Raw genomic sequence first — 18,443 nt, forward strand, 5'->3', positions numbered from 1 at the left:
GTATTTGTGTGTGTGTATGCATATGTGGTTTCTTTATATTACATACCTTATATGTCCTTCTTGTTTTCCTTTACAGATGGGCTTTATACAGATTAACGAGGACTTCATATTTATTGAGCCACTCAATCACACTTTGGCTGTGACAGGTCATGCGCACAGGGTGTACAGACGAAAAAGGTCCATAGAGGAGAAAGTTACTGAAAAGCTAGCTCCTCATAACCATTACTGTGGTGTTGTTACAGGTAATATAACAATCTCACTGAATAGATTTAATGCAGAGGGCATATTTTTAAAGAGCACAGATAATAGTTTTTAAAAAACATCATATCTGATCATTCTTCTAGCTATAACTTTTGGTGGGCTGAGCTGTCAGAAAGTGGAACTATACATTCACTTATGGGCATTGCATATTAAGTAAACTGTCATATTTTAATAACAAAAATATCAAAGTGGAAAACTTTGGCCATCTCTTAATTTATATCCCATGTCTTGTCTCTCTGTATCATCTGGTTGGTCTCAGGTATTTACTTCATGCAGTGGTTGGACTTCAAGAGGTTCTTCAGTTCTGAAACCTCATGGTTTGAGATTTGGTTTACTTTGGGGAATATTGCTGGAACCACTTATCTTTCTTTAAATGCAAACAGCATTTTAAGTGTCACAATTGTATCTATAACAATCTATAATTGTATCTTTTTGTTTCTGTGAATTAAGTTTATATGAATTGTGTGAAATACTCCAAACAGGTCCTCATTAGTGGATTCTGTGGTGGAAAAAAGTTGTATGATAATTTGGCACACAGTGGTATGTTGTTAATATTTATTAGCAAAAAAGTCTTTTGTGAGAGATGACATTCTGTTGAACTTGTCTCTCTACCAACTATACCTTCTACCAGTGGAAAAAAACTGTGGGAGGCCGAAGTTTGACAGTTCGGTACCCAGACCTGTCATGCTTTTAGAGATATGAGAAACTTGAGTTTGTTCAGGAAAGAAACAAAAAAACAGTGGGATTTTTCACATTTATCATTCTCCCACCCTGCCCCCTGAACATCTGTGCCACTTTGAAGTATTAACATGAACAGAGCACATGCCTGAAAGATTTTTCATCCTGGAAAAATCAGACTCTAATTTCAACACGTGAATGAAAACTTAATTCTAAAAAGTTAAAAGGGAAATGATTAAATAGCCCAAGGCTCTTGTTGTACTTAGGAACGAATAAGTAAACTGTATATTGCTTCCCCCTGTAATTGCTCTGTCAGTGTTTGTTTATCTGTGCCAGTAAGAAGTGTTCACTGAAAGTAGAAACTTCTTCTTTGAGGAGTGTCCCTGTTGGTGCTCCACTTTAGGTGTCTTGGCGCCCTGCGCTTGTAGTTGGAGATTTGTAGTAGAAGTGCCCCGGTTGGCCGCGCAGACACGGCAGCCATCTCGCATCACTTCAAGTGCCTACTTAGTGCACTCAGCCAAACATCCCTCAGTTTCTTCTCTACTGTCTTTGACTTGAGTCGGAGTGACAGCAGTCCCCCTGTCTATTTCATAAATTGCTTATATTTCCATCTTTATTCATCCTTTTTGTTGGTTTTCTACCATTTCCCCTCCTTATTTACCCACTACGAAACAAAAAAAACCAAAGCAAAATTTTGTTTTGTTTGTCCCCCCCCCCATTTCCCCCCCACTAGCGGGTCTCTGCCGATGGTAACTGAACTATGGCTGTTTTCTATTGCCCTGAACCTCCTCAGGCATGCCTAGTTCTCCCGGCTTTAAACGTTGCCTGACCTGCTGGCTATCAATTCCTGTATTGGATGGTCATGCTCAATGCATCGGCTGTCTCGGGGAAACCCATGTAGCACAGAAGTGTTTCCACTGCAAGAAACTATCTGCCAGGACACTGAAAGCCAGGGACTTCCAACTAAAATTATTAATGATGGAGAAATTCCTCAGGCCAGCTTCTAACCCAGAGTCCAGGACTCCTCCTGGGCAATGGTCTCCAGCAGCAGCTTCAGACAAGGGACTCTACCCAAACCGTGTCTAAGGACCCTGCACCTAAGAAGGCGACTAAACATTGGTCACAGTCATTACCCCCTAAAAAGAAGCAGTCTCGTGATGAGAAATCTGCCCTGGTACCGACAACCTTGGACCAAGAAGCACTGGCAACATCCAGTACCGAGACATCCCGAGGAGCCAAGGCACTGATGTGGCCATGCTCTCACTCAGGTGCACGAGCCAGAGCTAAGCTCCCTAGCTCGGCACCAACCGTTCCAAAGAACACCTCAGCACCGGCTAGTGTAATGGCACCACCTGCTGCATATACACAGCCTAACAAGACCTCAGCACCATCAGAGCTTATTACGCTGCCATCCATGGCACCAAGCTTCCTGGTACCACAACCCTTCATCAGACAGGCTATCTCCTCCACCCCTCCGTTCAGCATCAACGGCACCCCAGTCAGGCCAGGACTGAGCTGAATAGGCCCTTCTGTTAGATCTGCACCCCCACTATCCAGTGATGAGGACAAAGAGGATGACTCAAGCCTTTACACCCCTCATCATTCCTTCCCGAAACCAGGACCCTCTCACCAACAACCACCTATGGAAGGGTACAGCTGGCAGACACTACCATGGATGCCTCCGCCCATCGTTATGCCACCCAATTGGCCATACTGGGACCCATGTGCAATCTACAGGGCCCAGACTCTTAAACCTTCCAACCCACCAGCACCAAGGACCACCCAATCCCCTTTACCCATGGGCTCACCACCATCACAAGCCCAAGAGGGAGAGGAGCTCTAAGAGGTCCCTGAAGGCGATACATTGCCACCCACCCATTTTTTGTCCTCATCCCTGGATGAAACAATTATGCCACTGCTGCCCACTACAGGCGACAACTTTAAATCCTTTCAGCACTTATTCAAAAGAGTGGAAGAATCCCTGGACATCTCTTTAGCAGAGCTGCCAGAGACCCAGCACAAACTCACTGACATCTTGCAGGCATCTCTGTCAGCAAAGATATCTCTGCCCATTAACTCAGCCATTGTCCCACCATCCTGTAAAGGCTCAGACAGAAAATACTATGTACAAGCAAAAGGAGCTGAATTCCTGTTCACTCATCTGGTCCTAATTCACTGGTCATAGAGGTGGTGCACCAAAGGGGAAAACAACCCCAGTCAAAAAACACACCTTATGACAAAGACTGGAAAAGGCTTGACCTCTTTGGCTGCAAATCTTACTCCTCAGCCTCATGACAATTTCATATAGCAAATTATTCAGCTCTTTTAGCAAAATATACCTACAACTTGTTCAACAAAATGAAATCCTTTATTGATCAACTGCCAGAGGAAGCAAAGGAACAATACAAAGCTAATGTTAGGGAGGGTTTCTTAACCACCAGAACAGCCCTGCAGGCCTCTCTCGACTCTGCCAGCATGACAGTCTGATCCATAGCCACGTCCGTTGTCATGCATCGAACATCATGGCTCCACCTCTCTGGATTCCCTAGGGAAGTACAAGTACAAGTTGTGAACCTGCCCTTTGAGGGCCAAAAACTATTTAATGAGAGCACAGATGCATCTCTTCATACCTTAAAGGACTCATGAACAACCCTGAAGACCTTGGGTATTTATGTTCCCCCAAACAAGAAAAAACAGGGCTTATTTTATACCCAAAGATTCCATCCTGCCCTTTACTCCCAACCCCAGAGACAATATGATCAATGCCACAAACAAAAACAAGTGAGGCGCAGGCAGAACGAGAATCAACCTGCTACGTCTCAATCTTCAACATCCTGTCAATCATTTTGAAGTACTGGTTGAAGGCTCAAGACCTCTATCTTCTCCCATGCTGGATTATCAGATGACCTCCAGTCTCTTTGGAGACTGCCTGTTACCACACTACCCAGTCTGGAACAACATCACTACAGACAAATGGGTGCTGCAAATTGTCCAGAAGGATTACTCATCCATTTATTTCTACTCCCCCTACCCACCCACCTTCCCTGTCCCTCTTCAGAGACCTCTCTCACAAGACCCTGTTTCAGCAGGAAATAAACCATCTCCTGCAACTAGGAGCCATGGAAATAGTATCACTCCAACACAGGGTTTTATTCCCATTATTTTCTCACACAGAAAAAGAATGGTAAATGGAGACCGAGGCAAGCTTATGCAAACTCATCAAGTTTGTAAGGATGCAGTATTTGAAAATGGTAACCCTAGGAACTATAATTCCATCATTAGAGAAAGGAGATTGGCTCTTGGGAGCTTCATGCTGACTCTCTGGGGTAGAGAAGAAACCAAGGGATGGTTGGCTGTGCACGCTAAGTAGCTGCTCGGAGTGGCATGAGATGACTGCCACATGTGCACAGCGAACCACGGCACTGCAACTACAAATCTCTGATTACAAGTGCAGGACGCCAAGACATCGAAATTAAACACCCACAGGAACAATCATCATGAAGAACTTCAATTACTGCACAAGGTGAGTAACCTTCTCTTTTGCTCTTGCAGCCTATTGCTCCTGCCCTTTAATCAGTGCTAAGTGTGTGGGGTTTGGGGAGGGGAGAAGAATGGCTGGTGCTAAATTATTCAAGAAACAAACTCTTGCAAAAGGGTATGATAGGATATGTTTATTACTAGTGATCCTTCCGCTATCTCTGTCCCTGGACAAGATACCCTAGTAGGGAAAAATCAAGTTTAGTTTATTCTAACCATCTTAAGCACTAGGTTCTGTGCTAGTGCAAATGTCCAGCCATGTGGCTCAAACTGCATGAGCAGGTACTTACAATGTATCAGTTTCAGTAATGATCTGCACCACTAGACTGGAAAACTCAAGTCAGTTTCAGCTGTCTTTATAATTCATGTGTGTTGAAGTCATAGAAAAGCTTTTCAGCAGCAATTATGTGCAATATGTTAGAAAACTCCTAAATTGGACAGGTTAACAAAACATAAATTGTGGATTTTACAAATATTGCCAGAGGCTTCTGTAATATTCCCTTGTTTGTGCATTGCTGCTTTGATCAATGTTTATCTATTCATCACTCTGAAGAATTATTTTTTTCAGTACACTGCAGCAATCTAGACCTTCCTTTTCTAGGAGGGTGCCTGCCTTCTGCAGCACTTTGGTATGGTAGTCTCGAGATTTAGTGGTCAATACTTTTATTGGTGGTTTGGGGCCAAATTGATCACAAAGGTTGGCTAGCTATCATAGAATCACAGAAATGTAGGGCTGGAGGGGACCGTAAAAGGTCATCTAGTTCATCCCCCTTGCACTGAAGCAGGACCAAGTATACCAACGCCATGACACCATGAGAGGTATTTGAGCAGTTTGTTCTTAAAAACCTCCAGTGATGAGGATTCAACAACCTCCCTTGGTAACTATTTCAGTGCTTTACTATCCTTTATAGTTAAAAAGCTTTCCCTAATATATAACCTAAATCTCCCTCACTACAGATTAATTGGATTACTTCTTGTCTTACCTTCAGTGGACATAAAGAATAGTTGATCACAGTCCTCTTCTAACAGTCCTTAACATATTTGAATGCTGTTGTTATGTCCCCACTTGATCTTCTTTTCTCAAGACGAAACATGCCCAGTTTTCTAAACCTTTTATCGTTTTTGTTGCTCTCCTTTGGACTTTCTCCAGTTTGTCCACATCTTTCTTAAAGTCTGGTGCCCAAAACTGGAGACAATACTCCAGCTGAGGCCTCACCAGTGCTGAGTAGAATGAAACAATTACCTCCTGTGTCTTGCATATGTTAATGCACCCCGGAATGGTATTAGCCTTTTTTGCAACAGCACCACATTAGACTCATAGACTATAAGGTCATAAAGGACCATCATGATCATTTAGTCTGACCTCCTGCACATTGCAGGCCAAAGAATCTCACCCACCCACTCCTATAATAGACCTCTAACCTCTGGCTTGGTTGGTTCTCAAATCATGATTTAAAGACTTCAAGTTACAGAGAATTCACCATTTACACTGGTTTAAACCACCAAGTGACTCATGCCCCATGCTGCAGAGGAAGGCGAACCCCCTTCCCCCGTCACAGGGTCTCTGCCTATCTGACCTAGGAGGAAATTCCTTCCCAACCCCAAATATGGCAATCTGTTAGACCTAAGCATGTGGGCAAGACCCACCAGCCAGATACTTGGAAAGAATTCTCTGTAGTAACTCAGAGCCCTCCCCATCTAGTGTCCCATCACAGTCTGTTGGAAATATTTGCTAACAGTTGCAGATCAGCTACATGCCATTGTAGGCAGTCTCATCATGATATCCCCTCCTTAAAATTATCAAGAGGAGTCTTAAAACCAGTTAGGGTTTTTGCTCCCACTGATCCCCTTGGAAGTCTGGTCCAGAACTTCATCCTCTGACGGTTAGAAATCTTTGTCTAATTTCAAGCCAAAACTTGTTGATGGCTACTTTATATCCATTTGTTCTTGTGTCCACTTAACTTAAATAACTCCTCTCCCTCCCTGGTATTTATTCTTCTGATGTATTTATAGAGAGCATTCATATCTCCCCTCAGCCTTCTTTTGGTTAGGCTAACCAAGCCAAGCTCTTTGAGTCTCCTCTGATAAGGTACGTTTTCCATTCCTCAGATCATCCTCGTAGCCCTTCTCTTTACCTGTTCCAGATTGAATTCATTTTTCTTAAACATGGGAGACCAGAATTGCACAAAGAATTCCAGATGAAGTCTCACTGGTGTCTTGTATAATGGCATAAACACTTCCCCTGTCTCTATGGGTAATACCATGCTAGAACTGCATTACCATTTTTCACAGCTGCATCACTTTGGCGGCTCTTAGTCCCTCCTGTGATCAACCAATTCACCCATTTTTAGTTCATGTTCAATTTGTGATCCATATAATCTCCAGATCCTTTTCTTCAGCACTACCATCTAGTCAGTTTTCCCCATTTTGTAGTTGTGTATTTATTTTTTTTGTTTCCTAAATGTAGTTCTTGTCTTTATTGCATTTTATCTTGTTCATTTCAGACCAATTCTCTAATTTGTTAAGGTCACTTTGAATTGTAATCATGTCCTCCAAAGTGCTTGCAATCTCTCCCAGCTTTGTGTCATCTGCAAAGCATACATTCTACTTCATCATCCAGGGCATTAATGAAAATATTATATAGTACTGTACCTGAGACAGACCCCTATAGGACCCCATTAGATATAGGTCCTCCCAATTGACAGACAGCTACTGATAACCAGTTGTATACCCATCTTATAGTAATTTCATCTAGACCACATTTTCCTAGTTTGCTTATGAGACTGTTATGTGGGACTGTGTCAGAAGCATTACTAAAATAAAGATATAACATATCAATTGCTTCCTCCCATCCACTAGGCTAGGCTTTCCCAGTCAAAGAAGGAAATAAGAATGATTTGCCATGATTTGTTCTTGACAAATCCATGTTGGCTATTATATACAGGATGCTATTATCCTTTGGATGCTTGCAAATTGATTGTAATTTTTTCCAGTATCTTTCTAGCTATCAAAATTAGACTGACTGGTCTATAACTCCTTAGGTTCTCCTTTCCCCCCTATTTAAAGATCATGCCTCAATGATCTCACCAATGGTGTACTAAAAGTCATTAGAGGGAACACATATTTGTGCAGAATGTGTTGGAGGATCATTAAGGCTATGCATACAGAACTGGAAGAAGACAATCAAATAAGGTATTATTTGTTGTCTGTTTCTGTTAGAATGGGTTGAAAGATGATGCACTGTGAAACAGTTTTTTAGGGGGTGCGGGGGAGGGACAAAGAACCTGTTTTTACGTGAGCAAAAATTCATGTCCTGGCACACGCAGATTTCCTGTGTGTGCGTAGATCTGCCTGCCCTTTTATTGGAGATGTGTTTATGTGTGGGGACTTGACTAGATGATGCATTGTTGCATGCCAGCTGGAGTCTAAACTCTAGTCCACACAGCATTTTGTGCACTAACTGTTCTTGTGGACCCTTCTGGGATGCACTAAAAAGTCCCAAGCGTGTGTTGATATGGTACTATTTCTGACTATATCAGTGCACACAAGGAACTTTAAATGATTGCCAGCAGGGTCCACATGGACAGTTAGTGTGCAACACGCTGGTGGGCACAAAATTTACACCCCAGCTGGTGAGCACTAATGCAATGTGTAACAAGCCTTGTGCATTTTATTTATGGGTGTGTATCAGGCACAAATACCAAGACATAGACACAGACCTCACATCACACTCCTTTCTCAGCAAATGGCCCACAAGAAAGACCAGAGATTGACTGGGAGTCCATTAGGCTGAGAAAGAGAGTGAGACACTTGGTAATAAGCAAAGTTCTAGGGTAATTTAACTGATATTTCATATAACTAATTCAGCCTTCCTATTTTTTGTGGTTTTTTCATTTCTGCTTAATGTTTTATATTTTCTCTTTTTTTTTCTAGTCTATGCCAAATGCACTTTTCTTGTAGGGAATTTGATACGTTGACTGCTTATGTGGGGGAACTATTATTGGGCACCATGGAGAGAGGAAAGAGGCCTTTGTCCTTAAGGAAGGTAGAAGTAGTATGTAGTAACAGCTTGGGAACTCAATCAAGGCTGAAAGAAATAGCAATCCCTCCTTAAATGGTGCTCCTAAGAGGCTGGGTCAGAGCATGAGGACTGCTGTATGGCTGAAGTTTCCTAGGCATGGTTACAGGAACCAACAGTGAATGATTCTGAGCAATTTATTCATCTTTCATGTTTTCTATAGCTATAGAAAAGAATTCAAAGTTGATGTTGTACGTGCCATCTTTAAAAAGAACGAGGAATACTTGTGACACCTTAGAGACTAACAAATTTATTTGAGCATAAGCTTTCGTGGGCTAAAACCCACTTCATCAGATACATGCAGTGGAAAATACAGTAGGAAGATATCTATCTATCTATCTATATATTGTGACAAAGCTCTGTCCTTACCTCCGTGGGTCCCACATTTCCTGGCAGATTTTGCTAGCCTGAGAGGCTCATTGTGACCCTCCACATAACCCTTCTTTCTCTAGAGACAAGGGTCACAGTCTACTGAACCATTTTCATCATAAGCCAATGAGGGAGGTGAGGAGAAGTTATCCTTCCTTGCACAGTCTCTGTTGTCTCCCAGCCTCAGTGATTAATCAAGGGGCAATGGTGGGGGAGGGAGCTCGGGCCCACCCTCTACTCTGGGCTCCAGCCCAGGGACCCTAATAGTATCAGCTATGGTAGCTGACCTTTTTGAAACATAACATATACAATTCTCTGGGCTACTTCCCCCACAGCAGCCCTCACTTCCTTAAGCTCCACTTCACCCTTACCTCAAGGTCCTTCCTCAGGCCTGATATGGTGTGTACTACTCAGCCTCTCCAACAGCACAACTTCCTCCCAAGGCTCCTGACATGCACACCCACCTGACTGACTGGGAGGCTTTTAACTAGTTTCAGCCAGCCCCTGATTGGCTTCAGGTGTCCCAAGTAACATAGCATTCTCCCTGCCTTCTGGAAAGTTCTTAATTGGCCCCAGGTGTCTTAATTGACCTGGAGCAGCTTCCATTTTACTTAACCTGGTACCAGGGATTTGTTTAGCCTGGAGCTAATATATCTATCTCCCACTACTTTTCTATAGCCATCTGGCCTTGCCCCGTCACAATATATATATACACACACAGAGAGAACATGAAAAAAATGGGTGTTTTAGTTGATAGCTGCCATTTGTAATTGAGAATCAAACAACGGATAAACTATGTTGCTGGAAACTTTACTGGAATCAATCAGTCCTTCTAGGATATAGGTGGATGGACTAAATGACTCACTAGAGGTCTCTTGTAACTGAAATGAGTTTGTTATTTAGATTTAGGGCTATAACCTTGTCTTTCAGCATTAAATGCTTGCACTGTAAATTATAGTTCTTCTTCGAGAGATGTCCCAGTGGGTGCTCCACTCCAGGTGTAGATATGTCCATGTGCCTTTGCTCAGAGATTTTTTACAGCAGTTCTTGCACCGGTCGCATATGTGCAGAGCTTGCTCCCCGGCTCTGAGTGTACCTTAATAGTATGCATGCATGACTAGTCTCCTCACTTCCTTCTCTACCATCCCTGGCCTGAGATGGAGCTCAGCAGACTCGTTAGAGAATTTCTTCTCTCCCTTGTTCAACTTTTTTCCCTCTTAGTTTAGCTTACCAGTTATAGTTAGGTACCCTCTTTCCCGTCTCTTTTCTTCAATTTAAAAAAAACAACCCCCCCACACACACTTTTTTTATTTCTGTCAGCGCAGCCACTTCCGACATGCCTGGCTCTCCCAGTTTTAAGCTCTAACTGTAATGATGCCATCCCTCTTTCAGATGGCCATTCTAAATATACTAAATGTTTGGGGGTGACCCACCTCCCCCAAAAATGTGCCCACTGCAGCAAGTCAAAATCCAGGGCATGCAAAGACAGGGAGCTAAAACTACTCCTGCTGCAAAAATCTCTCGGACCAGCCTCAGACCTGGGCTCAGACTCTGCTGTACACCGCAGCCCCCATGCTTCAAAGAGACAAAAGAAAACCTCAAAAAACCATCAGTCTCTCTCACACACAAAGGCTTTTCGCAGGGACAAGCCTTCTCCAGGTACTGCTTCCCTCCCCGCACTCCCCTGGCTGAGTACCTTTGATGCGCCTGGCTCCTCTGGCGCCATGCAAAACCCGCCTGCGGCTGCGGCGGTTGCACTAACCTCCGGTGCTGAGGCTTCAGGCTTTCAGTTGCCTGCCTCTCACATGGCACCATTTGGCACCGCAGTGGAAGTGGTGCCAATGCATACCAGCCTGCCTGACCCTCCCGGAGGTTCCTCTCACTCTCCCGGCACCATCAGCCTTTGAGCTAGCCGGCAGTGACAGAATGCTCGGGACACCGGTGCAGAGGAATCCCTCCTCACAACAAATTCCTCTTGCTCAGCCCTCCCCTCACAGAGGCACTGTGGCACCACAATTCACACACTCAAGGGACCTCCCGGTGTCACCTATCTTGCAATCACCGCTACTTAACACCTACTTCTCTCCGGACACTCAGGCAAGGTCCGCACAGCTTTCCTCCAGTGATGAGGAATCTGGGCTGCAGAGAGAATGTTCACCTTATCAGATCTCCCATCCACAGACCCCAGTCAAGAGTGGTCATAGCAAAGTGCCTCATCCTACTCCGAGGGTCCTGACCCATGGTGTGTGAACCCCTGGATGGCACCACCCATGCACTTCCCACCACAGTGGCAGTGTTGGGCTCCATGGGCTCCTTATGCTCAAGACCACACTCATTATACCAATGCAGTCAGGCGTGAGACCTGCTCAGTACCACCAATGGACGACCCTGCCACTGACTCCAGACACCAGGCAGCCCTGTCACAACTGCAAGATCAAGCACGGCCTGCCTCTAACCTGGTAGGACCAGTTGTTCCGCCTGATGAAGCATTGCTTCCTCCTCCCCAATGTTTTTGGATGACTTCTCAAAATTTCAAGACCTGTTTAAAAGAGTTGCCAATGAGTTGTGACTTAACCTGGAGGAAGTCCCTGAACAGCAGCATGAGCTAACTGAAATCCTGCAGCCTTCTTCTTCTAGAATTGCATTACCTATCAACGCAGCCCTTTTAGAACCTGCCAAGGCCATTTGGCAAATCCCGGATGCAAGCCTGCCTACCTGTAAGAGAGCGGATTGAAAGTACTTTATTCCTTCCAAGGGCTCGGAATTCTTTTTTACTCACCCAGTACCAAACTCGCTGGTAGTAGATGCTATTAATCAAAAGAACAAACATCAGTTTCCCCTCTCCACTCCTTCCGACAAGGACAGTAAGTGATTAGATCTGCTCGGATGTAAGGTATACGCTTCTTCCACATTGCAGTTTCGCATTGCTAATTATACAGCCATTCTAGCAGAGTACAACCACAAAAATTACAATAAATTCATGGACTTTGTTGTTTCTTTTCTTCTGGAATGTGATCAATTATCTACAGCCATAGTTTCTGAGGGACAAATCATCTCCCACACTGCTCTTCAAGCTGCCCTGGATGTGGCCAATACTGCGGCATGGTCCATTGCCACAGCACTCATGATGCACCAAGGGTCATGGCTCTCATCCTCTTCCTTTCTCCAGGAGGTCCAGAGTACCACTGAGGATCTCCCCTTGGACGGTGACAAACTATTCACCTTCACCACAAATGATGTACTCCATTCCATGAAGGACTCCAGGGCAACTCTCCGGTCTCTAGGAATTTAAACCCCTACAACCAGAAGTGACAATATAGATACCAGCCTTACCAGCGACCATGCTACCCCACATACACCCAGTAATTCCATAGATCTCACGAGCAACAGTAACAACAGCACCACTAGGGACCCAGATACCAATGCCACCATCCCACTTCCTCGCCAGCATCTCAACCCCCTCCGACCAATAAGCAAATTTGAAGCTTGGTTGAGGGTATAGAAAACAGTATTCCCACTTCAGCGCTTACACTGCCTGCCCCTATTTTTGGTCACCGCCTAAGCCCATTCTCTCATCAATGGCGAAATATTACCACCGACAAGTAGGCTTTAGAGGTCATCACTGTTGGCTATTCTATCCCTTTCCTCTCCCCACCTTCCACCCACCCACCCTCCCCGTCCCTCTTCAGGGACCCCTCTCACGAGCAACAGCTCCTCCAAGAAGTACAACATCTCCTTCAATTGGGGGCAGTGGAAATTGTGTTGTTTCCCAAACAACACAGAGGGAAAGGGAAAGGTTTCTATTCCCATTACTTATTAACAGAAAAGAAAACTGGGGGATAGTGACCGATCTTTGACCTCAGCTAAACAAATTTATCAAAAAGCAAAAGTTCAAAATGGTGACCCTCACCACCATAATCCTAGTGCTGGAGCAGGGAGATTGGTTTTCAGCCCTCGACCTACAGGATACCTATTTTCATGTGACTATACATTTGGCCCACAGATGTTTTCTTCATTTTATCCTCGGTTCGACACATTTTCAATACAGTGTGTTGGCCTATCTTTGGCCTATCTCCTGCCCCCTGAGTTTTCTCCAAACTCCTAGCCGTGGTTACTGCCCACCGTCAGGAAACAGGGGGTTATAATATTTCCTTACTTCAACGATTGTCTCCTCAAAGTCTCAACACTCGACGAAGCACTTTGATCTACTCAGCTTTCTATCACTTGCTTCCTTTCCCTTGGCCAACAAATAAATAAAAACAAATCCATATTATCTCCTGCCCAACAACTGGAGTTCATAGGAGCGCACCTCGATTCCAAACGGGAATAGCATCTCTCCAGCTCAATTGTTTCAACACCATAAAACTCCTGATTACAAAACTTCGCAACAGTCCCCAGGTCACTACACAAGACTGCCTGCAACTATTAGGCCACATGGCCTTGTGTACTTTAATGGTCAAAAATGCATGCCTATTCATGAGGTGCTTCCAAGCTTGGTTGACCCTGGTTTACAGACCAAATGTACATGCTCTAAACAAGCCTCTATCCATACCCTTCAGAGTCAAAGACTCCCTCCAATGGTGCACAGTTCCCTCCAACCTCTGCTCAGGAGTCCCTTTTCTCCAGGGCTCCCCATCACTCATAATGACTACCGATGCATCCCTCATGGGATGGGGAGACACATGTCCCACCACACAGCCCAGGGGCTATGGTCATCCACCGAAGCCTCCCTACACATAAATGTCCTAGAACTGCGAGCCATACACAATGCATGCCGTCACTTCCTCCCATTCATTCAGAACCAACATGTTTGGATAATGACAGACAACATCGCATGCATGTTCTATGTCAAGAGGCAGGGAGGGGCTCGATCTCATTTGCTTTGCACAGAAGCCATGAAGCTCTGGAATTGGTGCCTCACAAACAACATCCGGATATCAGCCGCCTATCTTCCCGGGGCCCTGAATACCACCGCAGACAAACTAAGCAGACATTTTCCCTGGGATCACGAATGGGAGATAAACGACACAATCATATGCAGTATATTCTGGTTTGGGGCTATCCAACCCTGGACCTCTTCGCAACTGCGAAGAACAAGAAATGTCCCGAATTTTGCTCCAGAGCTGAATTGGGCAAACATTCCCTAGGAGATGCGTTCCTGATCTCACAGGCTCAAAACTTAATGTATGCTTTCCCTGCAATACCAATTCTCCACAGAGTTCTGACAAAGATACGAACAGATTGTACCACAGTAATTCTGATTGCCCTGTCATGGCCCAGACAACCATGGTATCTGTTCCACACCAGAATGTCAACTCGTCCACCAATTTCATTGCCCCTCTCTCCAAACTTCCTGTCGCAGCAACACGGTTGATTTCTTCACCTCAACCTGTCCATGTTTCACCTCAATGCTTGGCTCCTACGTGGTTCTCCCAAAACAAACTCGTATGCTCTGAGGACATTCAAAGTGTGCTCCTACATAGCAGAACACAATCTACTCACGTCACCTATCTCCGAAAGTGGAAGCGATTCACACAATGGTGCTCAATGAAACAACTTCCTCCTACTTCTGCACCTCTTCTGCCCATACTTGACTATCTATTAGACCGTAAGCAATCTGGTCTTTCTTTTAGCTCCATCAAAGTCCACTTAGCTGCTATTACAAATTTTCATGACAAGATTGATGATACCTCTGTTTTTGCTCATCCAATCACCAAGCGTTTTCTCAAAGAACTCCAAACCCTATACCTGGACATTAAACCTCCTAACCGTCGGTGGGACCTTCACTTAGTATTATCCTGCTTAACTCAACAACCATTTGAGCCCCTAGCAACTTGCTCCCTCTTACACCTCTATGAAAATAGCATTCTTGATGGCAATCACCTCCACCAGGTGTGCAGGAGAAACAGCAGCTCTGATGGCGGACCCACCATACACACTATTTTTTAAGGACAAGGTTACTCTCTGACGACACCCCAAATTTCTTCCAAAGGTGCATTCATCATTCCACATCAATGAGTCAATACACCTACCAACCTTCTTTCCTAAACCACATGCAAACTCTTTTGAGTACACAATGCATATATTAGATGTATGCAGGGCTTTGTCCTTCTATCTGGATAGAACCAAGCCCTTTAGGAACTCTTCTAGACTCTTTGTCTCCATTGCGGAGCGCTCCAAAAGGACACCTATTTCAAACTGGATTTCTGACTGTATCCGACTGTGGTATCAGATAAAGAAAGTTACGCCTCCAGCTGACATCAGAACTCACTCCACTAGATCTGTGGCTACCTCTGTGGCTTTTCTATGCAAAGTTCCTCTGGCTGACATCTGTAAAGCAGCCACTTGGACTTCTAAATACATATTTGTTAAGCATTATGCCCTTACTCAAGGCCCTCTCTCTGATACATGATTAGGCAGAGCTGTATTATCTACTGCATTCCTACCAATCTGAAGTCCATGCCTCCTTGAGATACGCTGCTTTTAAGTCACCTGGAGTGGAGCACCCACAGGGACATCTCTCGAAGAAGAGGAGGAGGTTACTCACCCTGTGCAGTAATTGACATTCTTCAAGATGAGTGTCCCTGTGGGTGCTCCACTACCTACCCTCCTCCACTCTACTTCAGAGTTGAGGTAGCCTCCATTGCAGAGGAGGAACTGAGGAGATTGGTAGCACACGAGTACTATTAAGATACACTCAGAACGGCGGGGGAGAGGGGGGCAGGCTCTGCACGTGTGTGACCGGTACAAGTACTGCTGTAAAAATCTCGGAGCGAAGGCACAGGGATGCACCAACGCCTGGAGTGGAGGACCCACAGGGACACTCATCTCGAAGAACATCAGTTACTGTACAGGGTGAAAAGAAAAGGAGTACTTGTGGCACCTTAGAGACTAACAAATGTAGTCTCTAAGGTGCCACAAGTACTCCTTTTCTGTTTGCGAATACAGACTAACATGGCTACTACTCTGAAACCTGCACAGGGTGAGTAACCTCCTCTTCTAATGGCTTGTAGGATGTGTTTCTTGGTCAGCATCCTGACACTGACGTTTTTAATGAAACTGATTCTCAAAAAATGACAAAAATACATATACTTAATAAAATATTCTATGATTCTATAATTAACAATCATCTGTGTAAAGTTAAGGACAAGTCACATACACTAAATTTAGGTCATGCAAAAAGGCCAGAGATATTAGAATTAAGATATCTATCAGAATTTTATTTTATATTTTAAAAATTATTTTAGCTTTGAAGGAAGTATATTTAAATTTGTATAGTGTTATACTGGACCCTTTAAGAGGGAGCAGAGCCAGTGCGCCTGTGCTACAGTAGCTGACCCAGATTTGGTTTTAGAAGAGGGCTTCTGGTCAGGGGAAGGAGGAGGACTGTCAATGAGGGAGACCTTGTGGATCAGAGCTAGGAAGCAGGACTGCCAGAGTCCCCTGTGAGGGGAGGCAGTGAGGACCTGTTCTAAAAAGGGGCCTCTAGAGAGAAAAGGTCTCAGGAGTTGGTATTCTGGGAACAGGGCAGAAAATCAGGAGTAGCAAGACTGCCAGTGTCTCCTGGAAGGAGAGGCAGTAACAATGTGAAAGGTAAAGGGAAAAAATCCCCTGGGAGTTATAGCCTAGGGTGAGCTGAAGAATTGTTTTAAGTTTGGACAATAAAACCGCCTAAAGGACACTGTTGGTGTGGCAGTAATCTAAACCTTCCCATGATTCCTCCTGTTCTGCACCCCAATACCATTCATTTTTATTCTTTAGAAGTTTTCTAAAAGCCACTGCTTTGGTAGATAAATTAGGTATGAATTTCCCAAGATAATTAACCGTTCCCAGGAAGCATTGGACATCTTTCTTTGACTGGGAACATGGAATCATTTCATTGGCTGAAATCTTCCTCTTATCAGGTTTTACACCTTCATTGGAAATAATGTCCCCCAAAAAAGTCAGTTCTGTAACCCCTAAAACACATTTCTCCCTATTTAGTTGAGGTTTGCAGCTGTAGTTGCAGGACTTCCTGAAGTCTACGATTATGTTCCTTTCATTGATCCCCAGATGATGATGTCGTCCACTGAGGTGTCAACACCATTAATATGTTCATAGATCATATGTGTGGCTTTGTGGTACACTTCTGATGTTGAAGCTATGCTGAAGGATAAGCGTAAAAATTTTGTATCTTCCAAATAGGGTATTAAATGTGCATAGGTTTGAGCTTTTTCATTAATTTTAGCTGCCAAAACCCTGAGGATGCATCCAATTTACTGAGCCGGGGCCCTGGAACGCAGCCCGTAAAGCCCCTGCCCTAATCCGGTCCTGCTCAAAGGTCTCATTCCTTTTTGGCATGCAATATTACTCAGATGTAGTCAATATTTTATTTAACTTCATGCATTTACCTTCTTCAAACTTAATTTTGTTATAAATATCCAAAATTTCCTTCCCAGCAACACGCAAAAAAAAATTATGATTTTATGAACATTGCCTGACAATTGCAGACTGGAACGAGATTACAACACATCCATTTTGGGCTCCCCCACACTTTCTTAAGTTAGTCGAACTACTATTGTGCTCACCAAATACATGCAAAAGCCTCTATGCCTGGTGCTTCTCATGCTTCTCTGGTGCCTCCCTTTGTCTCTGCTTTCAGTTGCAAACACAGGAGTTAACTTCAAAATCACTGCAGTTTCCTTCTCATTCAGCACTTCTGACACCATGTAATGATCTTGGGGTTCATTAAACAACAAACCACTGATTGAGAAAGGAATAAAACTGTAATAAAACAAACTGGAGAGCTTCTGTAGTGAGCTGCTGCACACAACCATGTGGTTTTCCCAACCCCTTCCTCCAGGGCACATCTCCAAATTTCCACACTCTTAACTCTGTCCCTTATGAAGGAGTGTCTCCAAACCACAATTTTTCATAAACATATTTTTAAAGATAGTATTGTATTGTCTTTCACTACTCTGTAAGTAATATTTTTTGAAGTCATTAAACCTAAGGAGATTATTTTAGTACTTTTGTGAAAAGTTACTTTTATGTTTTGGAAAGCATGCTGAAATTCATAAGATGGTGTACAGGAATTTACCACGTAGGGATGAAACAGATCAATTGAAAAACATTTTGCTCAAATCTCCTAATGCCTGAACCATCTCAGAACATGTGCCTATAATTGCTATCTCCAGCATAAATTGTGTTTCAAACATAGGATCCAAACCCACACCATGGAGCTCTGAGAGTTATTTTACTTGACTTAAATGGGAGCAAAATCAGGATCCCAACTTTTGTGACATGCAACATAGTCCAATAGGAATCATGGATAGTGCTGCATTTTATTTTGTTATTTCATTAAACTTTAAAATTAGTATTGCTAATTACGGTATAAATACCTGGCTACCTTCTGGTCCCGGAAATAAATTCAAATTTTTTTTTATAATTACCTAAATTGTAGTGGGAATTTTGTTGTATTGTTGAAGAAGCAGCTTTAGATAAACAAGAACTGGTAGTCTCTATTCATCTATGAGTTTAA

The 18,443-nt window shown here is 43.8% G+C and overlaps 1 protein-coding gene across 1 annotated transcript in view; it reads left to right on the forward strand.

Annotated features, from left to right (window-relative positions):
• The window catches only part of ADAMTS19 (ADAM metallopeptidase with thrombospondin type 1 motif 19), a 286,395-nt gene that overhangs the window by 47,621 nt on the left and 220,331 nt on the right, over nt 1-18,443 (forward strand). The window contains exon 3 of the mRNA XM_038403950.2: nt 77-242. Coding sequence (XP_038259878.1) covers nt 77-242 — 166 coding nt within the window. The remainder of the gene's footprint in view (nt 1-76; nt 243-18,443) is intronic.

Source organism: Dermochelys coriacea, chromosome 5 (assembly GCF_009764565.3).
Source record: "Dermochelys coriacea isolate rDerCor1 chromosome 5, rDerCor1.pri.v4, whole genome shotgun sequence".
In the NCBI taxonomy this organism is placed as follows: Eukaryota; Metazoa; Chordata; order Testudines; family Dermochelyidae; genus Dermochelys; species Dermochelys coriacea.